This window comes from Heptranchias perlo, chromosome 11 (genome assembly GCF_035084215.1).
Source record: "Heptranchias perlo isolate sHepPer1 chromosome 11, sHepPer1.hap1, whole genome shotgun sequence".
Taxonomy (NCBI): Eukaryota; Metazoa; Chordata; class Chondrichthyes; order Hexanchiformes; family Hexanchidae; genus Heptranchias; species Heptranchias perlo.
In genome coordinates this window covers 60,752,652-60,773,403 of record NC_090335.1, presented here as the reverse complement: position 1 = coordinate 60,773,403, position 20,752 = coordinate 60,752,652, and the positions used below count along the sequence as shown (strand labels likewise).

At 43.4% G+C, this 20,752-nt stretch overlaps 1 protein-coding gene across 4 annotated transcripts in view; it reads right to left on the bottom strand.

Annotated features, from left to right (window-relative positions):
- eva1c (eva-1 homolog C (C. elegans)) overlaps nt 1-20,752 on the bottom strand; it is a 101,456-nt gene that overhangs the window by 66,110 nt on the left and 14,594 nt on the right. Inside the window, exon 1 of one of the 4 annotated variants that reach the window (XM_067993177.1) lies at nt 18,880-18,936. The exons of the other annotated variants lie outside the window; for them this stretch is intronic. Within the exon in view, the coding sequence (XP_067849278.1) occupies nt 18,880-18,925 (46 nt within the window). The 5' untranslated portion in view covers nt 18,926-18,936. Of the gene's footprint in view, nt 1-18,879; nt 18,937-20,752 lie in introns of those variants that run through there. 4 annotated transcript variants of the gene reach the window in all.

Here is a 20,752-nt window from a genome sequence, read left to right as displayed (position 1 = left end):
GCCGAATGGCCTACTCCTGCTCCTATTTTCTATGTTTCTATAACATGCTTTATAATTTTTAAAAAGTTATTGTAATTTATCTGCAACAAAGCAGAATACATGCCCTGTTAACCATCAATGGCTATGCTTTAGTCTAATGACATGTTGCAATCTGTCCAAATAACAGTGAGTTGAACTCCCATAAACAGCAAAAAAAACATTTTAATTTAATTGAAAAACCTATAATTCATCCACCAGAATAAGAGTATTACTGTTACGTTAGTGAGGATTCCTATACAAATAAAGAAATATCTTCCTTTGGTCACAAAGATAGCATCATCTGTATGTTTCATCACTTTTGTTAACCAAACTGACAGAGCTGAACTACAATAGTGCATCTTCATCCAGATAATGCAACATTGCAGGCAATAAAATGGTTTTCTATAATTCAGTACAGTTCTGCAATTCTGTTTTATAATATCAGTAAAAGAAATTTGCAACAAGAATGGTGTTTCAGAATAATAGAAATTTCTGGTCTGTCCTGAGGTTGTCGGTTGGGAATATATACTCTGACTCTCTATACTCCCTACAATCTAAGCAATACCACCATTGGGAGCCTATGTGTGCCACAGAAAGGAAAGGTAAAGTTGTACAGTTAATTACCTCAGACTACTCCTGTATACCTGAAAATTAGTAACACAGGATAATGGGCAGAATCATGGGATCATTTTGTTTTGCCATTCTCTCATCTGGGGAATAGAGCACATTACTAGGATTCCTAAAGGAGATGGAGAAAAATAAATTAATGGGGCTGGGAATATCTCTTTATGAAGAAATTTATAGGAAAAATATTTTTGTTTTCTGTTAGGTAACAGTTGCCATGTGTTATGAAAACTACAAAGAAAATTCAACATTCAAAGAAATAAAATGGAGGTCATGTTACTCACTTGCATTATACATTGTAGCAGAGCCTGGTCTCCAATCATCTCAGATTTCCCTGCCATTAGGCCAAGACCTCGCTCCGCTGGGACCGTGCGGTGGTTGGTGTGCAATGACCACCCCGCGTTAAAAGAATCCATGCACAAGCATCTTCCACCCAAACCACCCTGCCCACCCAAATGAATTTCGGGACCTGGAGCGTCAGGACCCTTATGGACAATCCTAACAGTGACAGACCTGAACATCGCACTGCCATCATAGCCTGGGAACTACAACATCGACATTGCCACCCTGAGCGAGACACGGCTAGCAGGAGAAGGCCAGCTTAAAAGAACAAGGCGGCGGATACAACTTCTTCTGGAAAGGCAAACCAGAAGAAGAACACTGGCTCTATGGGGTCAGCTTTTCCGTAAAAAAATGAATTGGTTGGACATCTCAACGAATCCCCCTGCAGGGTAAATGAACGCCTCATGACCCTACAGCTCACCCTGGCCCAGAAGCAGCACACTATAGTCCCAACCCTAGATGCAATGGACAAGATAAAAGAGGCATTCTACTCTAGCCTTGACCAATCGCTGTCCCGTATCCCAAAGGGATACAAGCTGATCTGTAACTAGTGGGGTGCCGCAGGGCTCAGTGCTGGGGCCTCAACTATTTACAATATATATCAATGACTTGGACGAAGGAACAGTGTGTCTTGTGGCCAAATTTGCTGATGATACAAAGATAGGTGGAAAAGCAAGTTGCGACGAGGACACAAAGTGTCTGCAAAGGGATATTGACAGGTTAAGTGAATGGGCAAAAATTTGGCAGATGGAATATAATGTGGGAAAATGTGAAGTCATCCACTTTGGGAGGAAAAATAAAGAAGCAAAATATTATTTGAATGGAGAAATACTACAACATGCTGCAGTACACAGAGGGATCTGGGTGTCCTCGTACATGAAATACAAAAAGTCAACATACAGGTGCAGCAGGTAATCCGGAAGGCAAACGGAATATTGGCCTTTATTTCTAGGGGGATGGCGTATAAAAGCAGGGAAGTCATGCTACAACTGTACAGAGTACTGGTGAGACCACACCTGGAGTACTGCGCACAGTTCTGGTGCCCTTATTTAAGGACGGACATACTTGCATTGGAGGCAGTTCAGAGAAGGTTCACTAGGTTGATTCCGGGTATGGAAGGTTTGTCTTATGAGGAAAGATTGATTAGGTTGGGTCTATATTCATTGGAGTTTAGAAGAATGAGAGGAGACCTTATTGAAACATACAAGATTCTGAGGGGACTCGATAGGGTAGATGCTGAGAGGATGTTACCCCTCATGGGGGAAATCTAAAACTAGGGGGCATAGTCTCAGAATAAGGGGTCGCCCGTTTAAGATGGAAATGAGGAGGCATTTCTTCTCCCAGAGGGTCGTGAGTCTTTGGAATTATTTACCCCAAAAAGCTGTGGAGGCTGAGTCATTGAATACATTCAAGGCTGAGTTAGACAAATTTTTGATCAGCAAGGGAGTCAAAGGATATGGGGAAAAGGCGGGAAAGTGGAGTTGAGGTAAAAATCAGATCAGCCATGATCTCATTGAATGGCGGAGCAGGCTCGAGGGGCCGAATGGCATACTCTTGTTCCCATCTCTTACGGTCTTATGATTCTCCTCGGCAACTTCAATGCCAGAGTCGGGAGGGACGCAAACCTTTGGAAAGGCATGTTAGGCAAGGAAGGTGTAGGGAAAGCAAACCCCAATGGAGTCCTCCTCCTGATAAAATGCCTAGAGAACATGACCTTGTCATAACGAACACCCTGTTCCGCCAGAGGGACAAGTACAAGACCTCATAGCAACACCCCTGCTCAAAGCACCAGCACCTAATAGACTACATCATCATCCAAGCGAGGAACCGCAAAGATGTCCGCATCACTTGCACCACGACCGGAGCTGACGACTGCCGGATTGACCACCGACTATTCCGCTCTACCATCTCCATGAACCTGGCCCCAAACCGGCAGCGACAGAAAAAAAACTCTGCCGCAGGAGACATAATGTCGCTGGACTCAAAAGACCCTGAGAAGAAAGACCTACTCAGCCGTCGCCTTACAACCAACTTGGCGATGACCAACAAATCAGAGCCGCAGAGTGCCCACAGCATCTTGTCCGCCCTAAAAGCCACCATAGTCAGCACCTGCGAGGAGACGCTCGGTCTCTTGACCAGGAAACGCCAAGATTGGTTCGACGAGATCCAGGATTTCCTAGTCCGCAAACGCAAGGCATTCCTGAATTGGCAGCTCCACTAAAACTCGAGCGAGGAAACAAGCCTATAGGCAACTGAAGGCCGAGGTGCAACAAAGAACCCGTGACCTAAAGAATAGATGGTGGGTGGAAAGAGCGCAGCAGACTCAGCTACTCGCCGACAACCACAACGTGCGTGGCTTCTTCAGCGCAATTAAAGCCATCTACGGTCTGAGTACCCAGGGACCTACCCCACTGAGAGCCAAAAACGGAGAGGCGCTCATCAAAGACTGAGAGGCAGTCAACGCCGCTGGAAAGCGCACTACAAGGACCTCCTCAACCAAGACGCAGTCCTCAACGCAAATGCCCTCGACACCATCTCAGCACAACCCCAGCCTGCTGAGAGGTCGAAAAAGCCATCTGACAGCTGTAAAACAAGGCCCCAGCGCAAATAGAATCCCCTCTGAAGTACTAAAATATGGCGGAGAGGCACTCTTGACACGAATACACGACCTTATCACCCTTGTCTGGAAGGAAGAGAGCATGCTGGGAGATCGCAGAGACGCTGTAATTGTGACCATCTTCAAGAAAGGAGATAGGTCCAACTGCGGAAATTACAGAGGGATTTCCCTACTGTCTGCCACGGGAAAGGTCATCGCAAGAATCCTCCCCAACTGCCTCCTTCCAGCGGCCGAAGAGCTCCTCCGAGTCTTAATGCGGCTTCCACCCGTCAAGAGGCACAATGGACATGATCTTTAGCACGCGATAAGTCCAGGAAAAGTGCAGGGAGCAGCATCAACCTCTGTACATGGCCTTCTTTGATCTCGCAAAGGTCTTCGACTCGGTCAACCATGAGGAATTGTGGAGCATCCTCCTCAAATTCGGCTGCCCGCAGAAATTAGTCACCATTCTCCGCCTGCTCCACAATGACATGCAAGCCGTGATCCTCACCAACGGATCCACCACAGACCCAATATGAGTGCAAACTGGGGTCAAGCTGGGCTGCGTCATCGCACCAACACTCTTCTCCATCTTCCTCGCTGCAACACTCCACCCCACCACCAAGCTCCCCGCCGGATTGGAGCTAACCTACAGGACAAGCGGGAAACCGTTCAACCTTCGACACCTCCAGGCCAGAAACAAGACCACCCCAACTTCTGCCATCGAGTTGCAGCACGCAGATGACGCCTGCGTGCGCGCACACTCAGAGGCCGTGCTACAAACCATTGTCGACGCATTCACCGAGGCGTACGAGAGAATGGGCCTCAGGCTAAACATCCGGAAAACAAAGGTCCTCTACCGGCCCGCTCCTGCTATACAACACTGTCCCCCGACCATCAAGATCCAAGGTGAGCCACTGGGCAGCGTAGATCATTTCCCATACCTTGGGAGCCTCCTCTCAGCGCAAGCAGACATCGACGATGAAATTCAACATCGACTCCAATGTGCCAGTGTAGCCTTCGGACGCCTGAGGAACAGAGTGTTCGAAGACTGAGACCTCAAATCCAGCACTGAGCTCATGGTCTACAGAGCAGCTGTGGTCCTCGTCCTCCAGTACACATCAGAAACATGGACAATGTACAGCAGACACCTCAAAACCCTGGAGAAATATCACCAACGCTGCCTCCGCAAAATCCTGCAAATCCACTGACAGGATAGGCGTACCAACGTGAGCGTTCTCTCCCAGGCTAACATCCCCAGTATCGAGGCACTGGTCACACTCAACCAGCTGCGATGGGCGGGCCACATTGTCCGCATGCCCGACACAAGATTCCCTAAACAAGTGCTCTACTCCGTGCTCCGCAGTGGCAGGCGATCACTAGAAGGGCAGAGGAAACGGTATAAGGACACTCTCAAAGCCTCCCTAAAAAAATGCAACATCCCCACCGACACATGGGAATCACTTACCTTAGAATGCCCAAACTGGAGACGAAGCATCCGCGAAGGCACCAATCATCTCGAAAGTCACCGAGTGGAGCACGTGGATAAGCGTCTCATCCACCCGCCTTATTAAACACTACCTACCCCACCTGTGGCAGAGTCTGCGGCTCCAGGATTGGACCATTCAGCCACAGCAGAACCCACGCTCCCGGAGTGGAAGCAAGTCATCCTCGACCCTGAGGGACTGCCAAAGAAGAAGAATATTGTAGGCTGCGAATAAAGCTGTGCTAACTACAATTCCTATATTTGATACAGTTCGAGTGCGGCTGATAAGAACTCTCTTTCGTCATCTGCTAGATGATGCACTGTAAAAGGCTTGGCATTGCCTTGGTGTAAGTGCAAGAACTGAGGTGTTTCGTGAAGGATAGCAACTCTGCCCAAAAACAGAATAATGGAAAATCTTATCTCTCATATCATGCAGATGGAAATGGAAAAGGCCAAAGTGGATAGAGGCACAAGGCAAAACTTTGTTTCCAGTTTTGAGAAAGAACTTAGCAAGGTCACTATGACCTGACATTACTCGAGAAAATAAGGAAAGTTAAAACACAGGCCCCGAAATTCCTTTCGGTCCACACCACCAGTACAAATGTGCTCAAGCAGAAACCCCTGCCGCTCTAGCCCCAGGCTGGAAACCCTATCCCAAATCCTGGGGACAGGGTCATTTGCATGTCCACGGTGGGCTACCAGTGACGAGTCTGTCCTGATTGCCATTGAAAGCCATTCCACCGGAGGTTGGACTCGGCCTGATGGGACCAAAGAAAAAAGAAAAATCGCCTTTCTTCCATCTTTGGCTCAAAAAAAGAGCCATTTGACCTCCACACAAGGTAACTGATCGCCTCCCGGATTGATTACCTTAGTCTAGTAAAGGTTTGGGGCCTTTCAGAAGGTATTAAAAAGAGAATCATGCCAGCTGAAAGCTGACAAGACTTCTGCTGAGGCCTTTCAAGGGCATAAAGGATGGAATTTCCTGGGAAAGCCCAGAAACTCTCCCCCATATGCCCCCTTGATGTGGGATGGGTGGAAGATCCACACATGGCCCTCTTACTGGAATTAAGGAATGGAATCCCAGAGTAACTAGTTTCCATCCTCATAGGTAGATATCAGGCTTTCTGCCCTCTCCAGCCCCAGGAATTTTGGGGCAACAAGATTTTAAATATGACTCTTTTGTAAAAGCAGCTATATATGATGCATTGATGCACAGCTGTATTTAAACAATAGAGAAATGTAATATAAATGTGTTAAGCATTTGTCTCCTAATATCACCAACAGTAATTTCTAGGCTCAAAAGCTGCCCTAAATAACATACAGATTTATACTACTTTGGTCTGTAGCAATGGACTTAGTAACATTAAACAGCAGCTATTTTCCTCCCTTTAAAATTACAAGAAAGATTTTCCTTCGATAAAGGTTGAGCAGTTTTAAAATTCTAATCAGCATAAGCTTCCTTAAGTAATCAATTGTTCTGTACAGATGTAATCCTGCCCATTATCCTCAGTGTTTCACTTGCTACCTCCCACTGGAAATGATTTCACTTTTACAAATGATGAAGTTTCCATTCAGACCCTCTAATCATTTTCATTGCAGAAAATTGAGTCAACTTGAACAGTTTGAATTTTGATACAACTATTCGTGTATAAAATAAATCAACTATAACAGTTTTAGATTAATTATGATAGTTCTGAATGACTGCATGTACATGGCATGGTAGTGAACTTTGGGAGTTGTAGTTCTTGCGAGATAAATATTTCACTCTGCTGAATAAAACAATGGGCCAGAAATTGCTGCAATGGCAGATTTGGCGGCAAATGACATTAATTGGACTTTTAAGCTCACCATTGACATTGCACTATATTTGTGCCACAAATTGGTCAATGTCACATCTGGGACCTCATGATCATCATGTCCCTGACATGATGATCAGGCTTATCTCCCTGACCAATGAAAGAAAAGGATAGAGGAAGAATCAGTGAATAACAGAGAAGAAAATAGGGTGAATGAGATATATAGAGACAGAAAGGGAAAGAGAGAGTGGATTAAGAGAGAGAAAATAGAAAAGGAAAAGAAAAAAATTAAAAAGAATAAACAGAAGAATCCAGTTGTGTTTGGAAATTGCTGTATTGATCCTTGAAAAGTTAACAAGTGAATGGCAGGGTGGGTGTGCGAAATGTAGAAACATTCTTGAGCCATAAAAAAATAAGTGGCCCTGTCCATAATGATCAGGAACAGTGGAACAACCAGTGGGTATGCCATGCACTACTTTCATAGAAAAAAGACCACGGTCTATCTAGTTCGCCTTCTACTATCCTGGTAGTTGCATGATACAATGATAATTGGAGTTATCGACTAATCATAACTATCAATCTCTATCAATTAGTCTACAACAGACCCAGAAATGACACGAGGAAACTCCCAGCGGTGGCAAGCTTTGGGAACAAGAGGTCCAAGGTCACCTTTTTCCTCCCAAGTGAACTACACTTACCACATATTATGTCCCAAAATGATAGATTTCTTTCAGAAAATTATCTAATTTTTGAATGAGTGACCCCTTTTCTGAGTGTCAAAACAGCTTTCCGCCCTGAAAATTATTGCCTTCCGACACTAACAGGAGTGTGGATAGCAGGACTGGCACATAAAGAAGCCAAGACAGATGAAAAGAAAAAAACCTTTAGGGCAATTCACTACCTTCTGGAATGAGACTCCACAGCTTCATTGATCATTTTATGGGCCACCAATTTTGAGTGTGACGTGAGAACCATAAATCACGTCATTACCTAGGTCCACTACGACATTAATTACCAGCCCTAAATGGCTGCGGCAGGAATAATTCGTAATAATGTCGTAAATCCAGCAATTTCACGCTCGCCATTAAGTTTATGGCGAGAACGAATTTTTATCGGTTTTGGCGAGTCTAACACCGGAGCAATGCAAATCGTCCAGCAATTTACGGAGGATCTCTTTTACTCTGCAAATTGCTGGATTTTTTATGAATAATGGTGGGCGATGTTAGACCATCATTCTAATGGTGCGACTTCCCAGCAATTTCTGTCCCAATATGTGCAGGAGAGAGGTTTCCATGCAATCAAACTCTAGTGTTTCTACAAGGCATAATTACATCTCATTACCACAGCCAATTTCATTTAAGGTTGAAATAAAGCATTTTTTTAGGGGGGAATTGAATTGAAAAAACTTTTTTTGAAATCATTTGTTCTATTACGCCTAGGCGACATAAATGGAGTTTCGTCATGTAAGGCTCATTTAATTACGCTGTTGTGATGCAGAGTAATTTAAATCCATTTCATAAATGTTTTTTCACCCAACGCAAGTGTCGGCAGCCCTCTGATACATCACCAAAGCAGCCATTTTTCATATGCAATCCTTGACAGTGAGGTTATTTAACTGTGGAGAACATCACAACTCTGCCCAATTCTGAGCTCATCCTACAAGCACCCTACAGCACAGGTCACTGGATAACATCAAGCCCAGCATGCTAGGTAAAATGTTATTTGATTCAATCATGCAAACCTGATATTCAAAATAATTTCTCTCTGATTTTATTTGCATTTTTACAAGAAAGCAGAAAGTTCATGCATGCTTAAATGTTTGTACACTGTATTGAAAGTAACTAGGACATAGCTTTCCTTCACTCTATAGTGGTGTGAGCAGAAACTAGGGCAATGATTACTCACTTGTACAAATGTTCCAGGTACTGCACCAATTGTTGCAATATCATTGGGCCATGAGTGAAGTTATTGGCTTGGTGCCAAACTTTGGTCATTTTATGCTATAGGCTCACATCCACTGGGAATTGAATTGAAACTGCCCAAACTTAAAATAAATTTTTTTGGTAAATAGACGTGGCTGTCGTTGTACCGACACTGTTGCTCGCTGATGGGGTTCCTCAGAGGTGTCATGAGCCATGTGTGCAGGGGGTATCCCTTGTCCCCGAGCAGCCAGCCCTTAAGGGTGTTCGGTACATGAAAGAGGCCTGGGATATTGGATTCCCTCCAAATGAACGAATCGTGGCAGCTGCCAGGGAATCTGGCGCACACGTGAAGAAATCTTTTGCGGTGGTCACAAACGAGCCGAGCATTGATGGAGTGATACCCCTTTCCGTTGATGAACAGTCCTGGTTTGTGTGGAGGTGCTCTGATTGCTAAATGCGTGCAATCGATTGCACCCTGCCCATGTGGGAAGCCAGCCACAGAATTGAATTCCACTGCCCTCTCCTTCTGGCTGAGGTCGTCCATGGCGAAGTTGACGTATTGCGAGGCCCTGCAAAAGAAGCAGTCGGTGATCTGCCTTATGCACTTGTGTGCAGACAACTGAGAGACCTCGGCAATGTCCCCGGTGGCACCCTGGCATGATCTGGAGGTGAAGAAGTTGAGGGCAGTGGTCACTTTAACTGTGACTGGTAATAAGTTGCCGCCAGGCCCAGCCGGGAGTAGCTCGGCATGAAGGAGGCTGCAGATATCTACGACAACCTGGCGATTCACTCTCAGCCTCCATATGTAGTGCACCTCAGAGAGGTCCAGGAAGCTCATCCTTGATCTGCAGACCCTCTGACGAGGGCAGTGCCTCCTGCGACGTTGTTCCCCTCTGTTGTTCCCCTCTGTTGTTCCCCTCTGTTGTTCCCCTCTGTTGTTCCCCTCTGTTGTTCCCCTCTGTTGTTCCCCTCTGTTGTTCCCCTCTGTTGTTCTTGTGCAGGTGCCTGTGACGCAGCACTGTGTTGTGGATCTCCAAGTGGCGGAAGTGCACACCGTGCCTGGCAAGGATGTGATGTTGCTCACCCTCGGATGTACTGGTGAATGCAGCCATCGTGCCCCGTGCACCCCCCCCCCCACCACCATCCTGATGGTGTCAGTTTGAGGGGGTCTGAAAAGTTGGTAAATACACGTAAACAGAACAATTGAGTGGAAACCAAGAATTTTCAGTCTAAACACAAAGATCTCCCAGCCAAAAGTCTGTCTGAGAGAACGGAGTGCCCTGCTGCAATAACTCACCTTTTATCCCCATCTGTCAAACAGGCATTTAAATGTCCAAATGGCTGCAGGCTGAAACACGCCTCGTTCACCATGGCGTATTTCACACAGCACAGGAAACACGCTGAGGTAGAGTTGAAGTCGCTTGCTTTCGCTCTTAATTAGATTCATGTACATTTCAAGTACTTGTTTAAATATCGTCCTGCCGACGTTAATTGCTGGCAGGATTCGGGAGCAGCGCATGCACCCAGATGACTTTTGGTCGTGCACGCTCTTAGGCGTGTCGGAGCCGGGATTTCTGCCCGCACATGGAAATCCCGATTTCCCCCCCTCCCTGCCCCCAATGCACCCGCAGTTCCGTTTTAAAAATCGAGCCCAGAGTCTGCAAAGGGATATAGACAAGTAAGTAAGTGGTGCCGCTAGGATCAGTGCTGGGGCCTATATTAATGACTTAGATGAAGGGACCAAGTGTAATATATCCAAGTTTGCTGATGATACAAAGTTAGGTGGGAAAGTAAGCTGTGAGGAGGACACAAAGAGTCTGCAAAGGGATATAGACAGGTTAAGTGAGTAGTCAAGAAGGTAGCAGATGGAGTATAATGTGGGAAATGTGAGGTTATTCAATTTGATAGGAAAAATAGAAAAACAGAATATTTTTTAAATGGTGAGAAACTATTAAATGTTGATGTTGAGAGGAATTTGGGTGTCCTTGTACACGAAACATAGAAAGTTAACTTGCAGGTACAGCAAGCAATTAAGAGCTATTGCAAGGGGGTTGGAGTACAAGAGTAAGGAAATCTTGCTACAATTGTACAGGGCTTTGGTCAGACCACACCTGGAATACTTTGTACAGTTTTGGTCTCCTTACCCAAGGAAGAATATACTTGCCTTAGAGGTGGTCCAACAAAGGTTCACTAGATTGATTGCTGGCATGAGAAGGTTGCCCAAGAGGAGAGATTGAATAGAACAAGCCTATACTCTCTGGAGTTTAGAAGAATGAGAGGTGATCTCATTGAAATGTATAAAATTCTTAGAGGGCTTGACAGGGTAAATGCTAAGAGGCTGTTTCCCCTGGCTGGAGAATCTGGAACTAGGGGACATAGTCTCAGGTTAAGGGGTCGGACATTTAGGTCTGAGATGAGGAGGAATTTCTTCACTCAGAGGATTGTGAATCTTTGGAATTCTCTACCCCAGAGGGCTGTGGATGCTGAGTTGTTCAATACATTCAAGATTGAGATCGACAGATTTTTGGACTCTAAGTAATCGCGGGATCGGGCGAGAAAGTGGAGTTGAGGTCGAAGATCAGCCATGATCTTATTGAATTGCGGAGCAGGCTCAAGGGACCATATGGCCTACTCCTATTTCTTGTGTTCTTATAACTCCATCAAAATGTTTCGGCAATGCTGTTGGCCCACGTTTGTCCCCCACTGGGTTCGGCTTCACCCCGCTCCAGAGCTGGCTTGCCACAACCGGCAAACTGCAGCACAGAACCCATTTGGCACCCCCAGATCACTGGCTACAAGCAAACGAGGACCTAACGTAAAAATGGTTCGAGCCTCCCAACCCCAACTTTGGGTGGACAGCCATTCTGGCCACTATGTGTCCATTTCTGGTGAAGGTTAAAACTCCCCCCTATGTCGTGCACGCGTTTCCTGTCTACAAAACCTTACTTCCAGTTGTTATGCTTTTGTCAACATTTTTTATTATGAATTCCTATGCTCCAACCAACTCTACTTCTCAAACTAAGTTTTTTTATTTAACTATGAATATAAATAATATGAAATCCAAGTATTACATAAAAATAAGAAATATTTGACTTTAAAATAGGGAAGGAATTACATCGGCATGTCCTGGTCCAATTATCCTCTGCCCACTAACTCCACTTCACCTGATCTTGACTCTCCATATTTATTTATTTATTTATTTATTTATTTATTTATATATATATATATATATATATATATATATATAAAAACATATTATATATTTTAAACTATTCACATTTTATGATACACCCAGTTGGGATTTTTCATCTTCCAAGACATTTCTGCAAGATGCGTGATCTTTAAGGAACATATTGAACTAACATCCAGAAAAAAAGCAAAGTAATGACATGTGATCTTAGCCTACGTAATGTGATACTCAATTAGATACTAGGCATCATGCACCAACATAATGCTTCACCCTTAGGGCTGCTTTTCTTTTGAAAATATCCTCCACTTCCTGTTCTTACACCTTACACCATCCCTGGCCTTAAGGTTCGCCTAAGCCTTTACTGTACTACTTGGAAAGAGGTGTATGAAAGCAGCCTAGGGTAATTCTTCCTTCTTTGATCTGCAATCTCACCTTTATTACTCTTCGTGGAATTACTATCATAAAAATCAGATACAGGTGAGAAAGAAATTATATCTCAAGGAGTTTTATCATGTTGTAAAAGTGGATTGCAAATCAAAAGCTCTACAAGGCTGAATCAGAAACATACAATACAATGGTGGCTATTCTGCCCAACAGCACATAGTAGTTCTGATCTCAACCATGTCAAATATATTATCAAGACGGCAACTTTGAAACTATTCAAACACATTACTTTTTTTTTAAATCACCCCTTTTCTCCTTTCCTCTCCTGAAGGCATTAATTCATGCTGGAATACAGTGACAACAGGTCTCCAGGATCTCACCTCAATGGATATCATTCATTGGTGAGCCTAAATAGTGAGCGTCAGCAGGATATTCAACTATAGATGGTGCTAAAGTGGAGCCCGATTTTGCTCTCATCTGAAGTCTGCGCATACACACGCTTTCCATCGATAAAATGTTCGGCAAGAGCAGATCTGAAGGATCAATAAAAGGATCGGAGAGTGCAGACCCGAAGGATCAATAAAAGGCGCGCAGAGAGCGGACCCGAAGGATCAATAAAAGGCGCGGAGAGAGCAGACCTGAAGGTGAAATCAAAAAAAAAAATCAAGAAAAAGACAAAAAGTGACATCGCAGAGGAGCGTCGCGGGTAAGTCAGTGTAGGTATTTGGTTTATTGGTAAGCGTTTTTAGTGGTTATTGTTGTAGTGGTTAGTGTCTTTAGTGATGGTTGCTGTTTTTAGTGATTAGTCTGTTAGTATTAGTTAAAAAGCCTAAAAACTAAAGTTAAAAAGAGCAGGAAACTAGTAGATAAAAGCTAAAAATAAATCAAGTCAATTAATTACATAAAAACTTTGATTAATTAAAGATATAAAACAAGGTTAGATAGGGATGGCAGGGCAGGTGGTGTGTCGTAACTGCAGCATGTGGGAATTGGTCGGGACCAGCAAGATCCCGAGCAACCACATCTGCAGAAAGTGTCTGCGACTCGAGGAACTTTGACTCAGAGTTGTTGAGCTGGAGTCCGAGCTGCAGACATTGCAATGCATCAAGGAGGGGGAAAGAATTACCTGGACAGTTTGATCCAGGAGGCAGTCACACCCATTAGGTTAGGTAGTGGTTTAGATTTGGTCAGTGATCAGGGACAGGAGGATATGACTGCGAGTCAGGCAGGTATGGGGACCCAGGATGCAGTGATGGAGGAGCCTCAGCATTTGACCTTGTCCAACAGGTATGAGATACTTTCTACCTGTGTGGATGAGAACAAAAACTGCAGGGAGGATGGGCAATTTGACTGTGGTACAGGAGGCCATTCAAGTGGGGGGAATAAAAAGGAATGTGGCAATGGTAAGGGATAGTATAGTCAGGGGGATAGATACTGTTCTCTGCAGCCGCGGCAGAGAGTCCCAAAGGCTGTGTTGTCTGCCTGGTGCCAGGGCTAAGGACATCTCCTTGCGGCTGGAGAAGAACTTGGAGCATGAGGGGGAGAATCCAGGTTTCGTGGTCCACATAGGAACCAATGACATAGGTAGAACTAGGAATGAGGTTCTACTGAGGGAGGGTCCTAATTAATAAGTAGAACCTCAAAAGGTAATAATCTCTGCATTACTACCTGAGCCACGCGCAAATTGGCATAGGGTCAAACAGATCAGAGAGTTAAATGCGTGGCTCAAAGAGTGGTGTGGGAGATAGGGGTTTCAATACATTGGGCACTGACACCAATACTGTGAAAAGAGGGAGCTGTTACGTTGGGATGGGCTCCACTTAAACGGGGCTGGAACCAGCATCCTGGTGAATGGAATAACCTAAAAAGGCAGGGGAGAGGAGAGTTCAGGTAAGGGTAAATTTATAAATCTAAAGAGAAAAGTCAAGGCCGTGGAGCAGTGTAGCGATTTGGGCAAAGATAAGCAGAGTGTGGCAGGAAGAGACAGACAATTTAACGGTAATAGTGCATCAGTGAATAAGGTTAAATCAAGGAAAAATAGTAAAAAGCTAAAATTAAAGGTGCTTTATCTGAATGCACAAAGCATTCGGAACAAATGATAGATGAATTAATGGCACAAATAGAGATGAATGGGTTTGATCTAGTAGCCATCACTGAGACGTGGTTGCAAGGTGACAAAGGTTGGGAATGAAATATTCCAGGGTACTTGACTCTTCAAAAAGACAGACAAAATGGAAAAGGAGGGGGTATAGCCCTTGTAATAAAGATTGACATAAAGACAGTAGTGAAAAAGGATCTTGGCTCAGAAGATCAGGAAGTAGAATCAGTATGGGTGGAGATAAGAAATAACAAGGGGCAGAAAACACTGGTAGGAGTAGTTTATAGGCCCCCTAACAGCAGTTATGCTGTTGGACAGAGTATTAATCAAAAAAATAAGAAAAGCTGTAACAAAGATAATGCAATAATTGTGGGGGACTTTAATCTTCATATTGATTGGGCAAATCAAATTAGCAAAAATAGTTTGGAGGACAAGTTCATGGAAGGCATTCGAGACAGTTTCCTAGAACAATATGGCATGGAACCAAACAGGAAACAGGCTATTTTAGATCTTGTCTTGTGTAATGAGATAGGGTTAAATAGTAATCTTATAGTAAGGGATCCTCTGGGGAAGAGTAATCATGATATGATAGAATTTCAAATTGAGTTCGAGAGTGACGCACTTAAGTCCGAAACTAGAGTCTTAAACTTAAACAAAACCAATTACATAGGTAAGAGGGGTGAGCTGGCTAAGGTTGATTGGGAAATTAGATTAAAAGATATGACAGTGGATAAGCAATGGCGAACATTTAAAGAAATATTTCATAATTCTCAATGAATGTACATTCCATTGAGAAATAAAAACTCCATGAGAAAAGCGATCCAGCCGTGGCTAACTAAAGAAGTTAAGGATATTATTAGATTAAAAGAGGCTTATAATGTTGCCTAGAATAGTAGTAAACCTGAAGATTGGGAGATTTTTTAGAAACCAGCAAAAGATGACCAAAAAATTGGTAAAGAAAGGGGAAATAGAATATAAGTAAACTAGCAAGAAAGATTAAAAAAAAGATTGTAAGAGCTTCTACGAGTATCTAAAAAGGAAGAGAGTAGCAAAAGTAAATGTGGATCCCTTAGAGGCTGAGACAGGAGAAATTAAAATGGGGAATAAGGAAATGGCAGAGATGTTAAACAAATATTTTGTATCTGTCTTCACAGTGGAAGACACAAAAACATACCAGAAATAGTGGGGAATCATGGGGATAATGAGAGTGAGGAACTTAAAAGTAATTAATATCAGTAAAGAAAAAGTACTGGAGAAATTAATAGGACTAAAAGCTGACAAATCCCCTGGACCTGATGGCCTACATCCTAGGGTGCTAAAAGAGGAGGCTGCAGAGATAGTGGATGCATTGGTTGTAATCTTCCAAAATTCCCTAGATTCTAGCACAGACCCAGTGGATTGGAAGGTAGCAAATATAACACCGTGATTCAAGGAAGGAAGGAGAGAGAAAACAGGGAACTACAGGCCAGTTAGCCTGACATCAGTTGTCGGGAAAATGGAATCCATTATTATGGACGTGGTAACAGGGCACTTAGAAAATCATAATATGATTAGGCTGAGTCAACATAGTTTTATGAAAGGGAAATCATGTTTGACAAGTCTATTAGAGTTTTTTGAGGATGTAACCAGCAGGGAAACCAGTGGAGCAGTATATTTGGATTTTAAAAAGGCATTTGATAAGGTGCCGCATGAAAGGTTGTTACACAAGATAAGGGCTCATGTGGTTGGGGGTAAATATTAGCATGGATAGAGGATTGGTTAATGGACAGAAAACAGAGTAGGAATAATCGGGTCATTTTCAGGTTGGTAGGGTGCGACAAGAATCAGTGCTTGGGCCTCAGCTAATTACAATCTATGTTAATGACTTAGATGAAGGCAATGAGTGTAATATATCCAAGTTCACTGACGATACAAAGCTAGGTGGGAAAGTAAGCTGTGAGAAGGACACAGGGCTCGATATTACCAGGGCAGCGGGTTCTCAGCAGGGGGGTGTCGACTGGGTGCGTGGGTAACGCGCCCGGTGAAATCGGGGTGCTCCACACGCAATTACAGGATACTCACCCTCTCATGCATCTCTTTCACGGTCAGCCTCACTCAACCTGCCACTACCTCTGCTGCAGCCACAGGGCATGCATCACATATGTGCAGTAGGAAGCGTAAGGCAAACGTGTCGTGAGCATGAAGGGTGTTTGAGGGTTTGTCATGGTGTTTACCTATATTTAATTTCTGATCAACTCACATAACATATTATATTGTCACCACTACTGCCACGTCTTTGCGAATCTTGTCTGGTTTGTTCAATAATGCCCTTTCCTGAGGATCACTATGAAGACCCACAACTCATGCCACCCATTGTGTCACTGCAGAGTGGGTGTAGATGTAGATGTATTTGCAGGGCTCTTTTGTGCAGACGACAGAGACGTCGGCGACGTCCCCGGTGGCACCCTGGAAGGATGCGGAGAAGTTGTTGAGGGCAGTGGTGACTTTGACAGCGACAGGTAAGAAGATAGTGCTCGGGCCAGCCGGGAGCAGCTCGGCATGAAGGAGGCTGCAGACGTCCACAGAAGCTGAGCCTCGGTCTGTAGACCCTGTGCCGAGGGTAGTGCCCTCTGCGACGCATCTCTCTCTGCCGTTGCCCTCCCTCCTGCTGTGCAGGTGGATGTGTCACAGCACTGTGTTGTAGAGCTCCACGTGTTAGAGGTGGACGGCGTGGCCGGCGATGCAGTTCACCCTCCGAGGTCATGACTGCAGCTACGGCGGCCCCCATCCGGAAGATGTACATTTGAGGGGGTCCGCAAGGTAGGTAAATGTGTCTGGACACCGGGGTAAGTGTGCAAGTTTACGCATTTGATTGTTAGAAGGAGGATGGTGGAGGCCAAACTTTGTCCAAAGTGACAGAGTGGCCTCCTGCAATGAGTGAGGGTCTCCCCCCGACCTGTCAAATTGACCTTTGCTGATGCCACAGGCTGGTGGCTGCAACACGTCCATTTCAACTGGGAGTGTTTCCCCCAGTACGGGAAACAGTCTCAGTTAATTACAAAATCCGATCCCTCCTAAAATATCAGGTCAATCAGGTCTGTAAACAACCTGAAGTACCTGTTCAAGTACTTTAAGTGGCACCCCGCCGGCTTTAATTGCCGGCGGGAGTCCCACATGCAGGGGCTGCGCGTGCATGTCAGCGAGTCACTGGGGAACCCGGAAATGGGGTGGGTTGGAGCCGGGTTCCGGACCTGCCCCGGGAATCCCGGATTTTCGCAGCCCCCCCACCACGAACGCACCCGATCACAGGTGCGAAAATAGAGCCCACAGAGTCTGCAAAGGGATATAGACAGGTTAAGTGAGTAGGCAAGAAGGTTGCAGATGGAGTATAATGTGGGGAAATGTGAGGTTATTCACTTTGGTAGGAAGAATAGAAAAATAGATTATTTTTTAAATGGTGAGAAACTATTAAATGTTGGTGTTCAGAAGGATTTAGGTGTCCTTGTACACAAAACACAGAAGGTTAGCATGCAGGCACAGCAAGCAATAAGGATGGCAAATGGTATGTTGTCCTTTATTGCAAGAGGATTGGAGTACAAGAGTAAGGAAGTCTTGCTGCAATTGTACAGGGCTTTGGTCAGACCACAGCTGGTGTACTTTGTACTGTTTTGGTCTCCTTATCTAAGGATATACTTGCCTTGGAGGCAGTGCAACAAAGATTCACTAGATTGATTTCTGGAATGAGATCGTTGTCCTATGAGGAGAGATCGAGTACATTGAGTATAACACATTATTTTTAAGTTTATGTGACTTTTAAAAAAATGATCTACAATTTTCTAGCATCAGAATTACAAGTTAATAATTTGCCTGGAAGCCTTGCCACTTATCCAACCAATTTTTTTTCTGCTGTGAGCCAAGTTAAAAAAGAATTGGTGCAAAGCCAGATAGGTGAAGAAGCTAACAGTAACCGGTTGTGAATGTTAAGTATCAACTCAAAACACATTGGTGACCAAAATGGTAGGTAAATTGAGCCTTATATCTTGTACTGCTAATAATGGGGACAGAGGGAGTTAAGCTCCCTTTGTGCACTATTAATTACATTTGTGGCACACGTGATGGTGCTAACAACAATACAATACAAACAACATTCTGCCTTCTGAGTCTGAGAATCCAAGCATGACTGCTACTTATTACAACTATAATTTTGACATGAAAAAAAAGCTCACAAACAATTGCATTTCTCCACAGTTTTCACTTACAACTGATTAAGTAGTAATAATATACTGAGCTGCATGTTAAAAAAATGTGGGAAAAGTTGCTTGATTCTTCCAAACAGGTACCCAATCCTTGCTAACAAACGATTATTGTATATATATTGTATTTGCTGTAAATTTAGCAGATTGTCTATATAACTATCTGAACAGACCATGCAAAAGTAACATACCAGTCGAAGAAGGGAAGGTTAAAATCCCACATAAGGTACAGCACATTTTGTTCTTTGGCCACGTAATGCAAAAATAGTAGTTAATCATCAGCTGACTTAGAACAATGGCAAAGGTCTATAAATAATTTGAATGCAGTGGACCTTCACTGACCTCAGCTAACAGTGCTTATAAACGTATTTTACGTAACCATAAGTCACTGGAGTGCTCGTGAAAAACACTAATGTAACTTCTCAAGAGCTTGACCAAATATAAAATGAGCCAAGTTTAATGCAATACCATCTAAATAAATTTTATTGTCCTTTAAGATTACGTGATTTTTAAAATTTGATTCTGATTCCTTAAATATTTTAATTAGGTAAGAAGTTTGGCAGAGTGTAATTCATTTTAGAATATTAATATGCAGATTATTAAATTATACCTTTGAATAAATTAATTATGTCAGAAAAAGAATAGATAAAGGGTAAACTGATTAGCCACAACCACTACAATCAAATGGGTTTAACTCCTCCCTACCTGTGCAAGTTTTATGAAACTGCTTCTTATGTAGGAAGAAATTTTACGAACAGGACCGCCACTTCTTAGTTGATCTTAGCCACATTTTCTCATTATAATCCCTCAATCCATCTTTCCCGTCTTGAACTCATATTACTTGTCTTGATGGCCTTCCATTTATTCCATATGTCCAATACCTTACGTGAAATATTTCTACCTGAATTCCTTATTTGCACCCAATTTTGAAATTACAGGGTATATCTTCTGATGTATGGGAACAATCCCAGTGGTGATAAACAGGCAAGTGAAAACCAGAAGAATCATGACTTACAGATTGTGCTGGGTCCTTGCTTGCAATGCATGCTATTTTTCACTTTCAATTGCCTGTTGATGTTCTTGAGGCCATTGCAATGCAGCCCTCAATTTTCTGTGATTTGGGCAGACGTCCCATCCAAAGTAAATTTTACCCATTGAAAGGAGGTATTAAAGGCTAGCAGCATAAGGGGAAGGGAACTCTTAAAAGATACACAGCTTTTTTTTTAAACCAGCAATTGTTCTGCAAATATGGGGTTTACTTTCAAAGTGGATACATTGCAAAAATAGCACCGCTTCCTCTGCTCAGTTTGCTGATCTCAATAAGGGGGCTACAATTCACCTCAGTGTTACTGGGAGACTATCAAAGGAGAAAATCATCCATGGTTCCTGTTCCAGATAGCTATCTAAATTACTCCAGCTAGAAATTATATTCCTCTGTATGTCTAGTGAGAACAGTTTCAAATTCCACTGTGATGCCCTCTATGATGGAATAGTTTGCCAACATTCAAGCCTTGGTTTTTGAATCAGTGTTATCTTAATGCTAGTGGCAACCATGGGTCAACATTAAAATTAATACTGATCAGGAATGTAGGCTTTACTGTCTAGGCCCAAACATGAAGAGGAGCCACTCAGGTGAGATATTGGAGGCCTCCAACAGAGGATGGAAAAAAAGTCAAAATGGGGAAAAGAAATCAGTGGTGCAAGTCTCAAATTAAATAGATCCTGTACAGTAATATCATTATGCTACAATGAATGATCTATGATATTTTTCAGATTGCAGATTTTAACCACTTATCATAATTAAATACCAGAGATACATTTAAGTGTTTATTTTATCACAACAATAGTCACTTGTACTCGACCAAAAAAACAAAATTCTGAAAAAAAATTACTATTTTCACTGGAAGTGTTAGATTCAATCAAAATTAACTGTGAAATTGGGTTAAAACCTAAAATGCAAAAAAGGCTAGATTTCATTACTTTATTATAAATGGAAAAGGGGATGGTGGTGTCGTGGTTATGTTACTAGACTAGCAATCCATAAAATGTGAATTCAAATCCTAC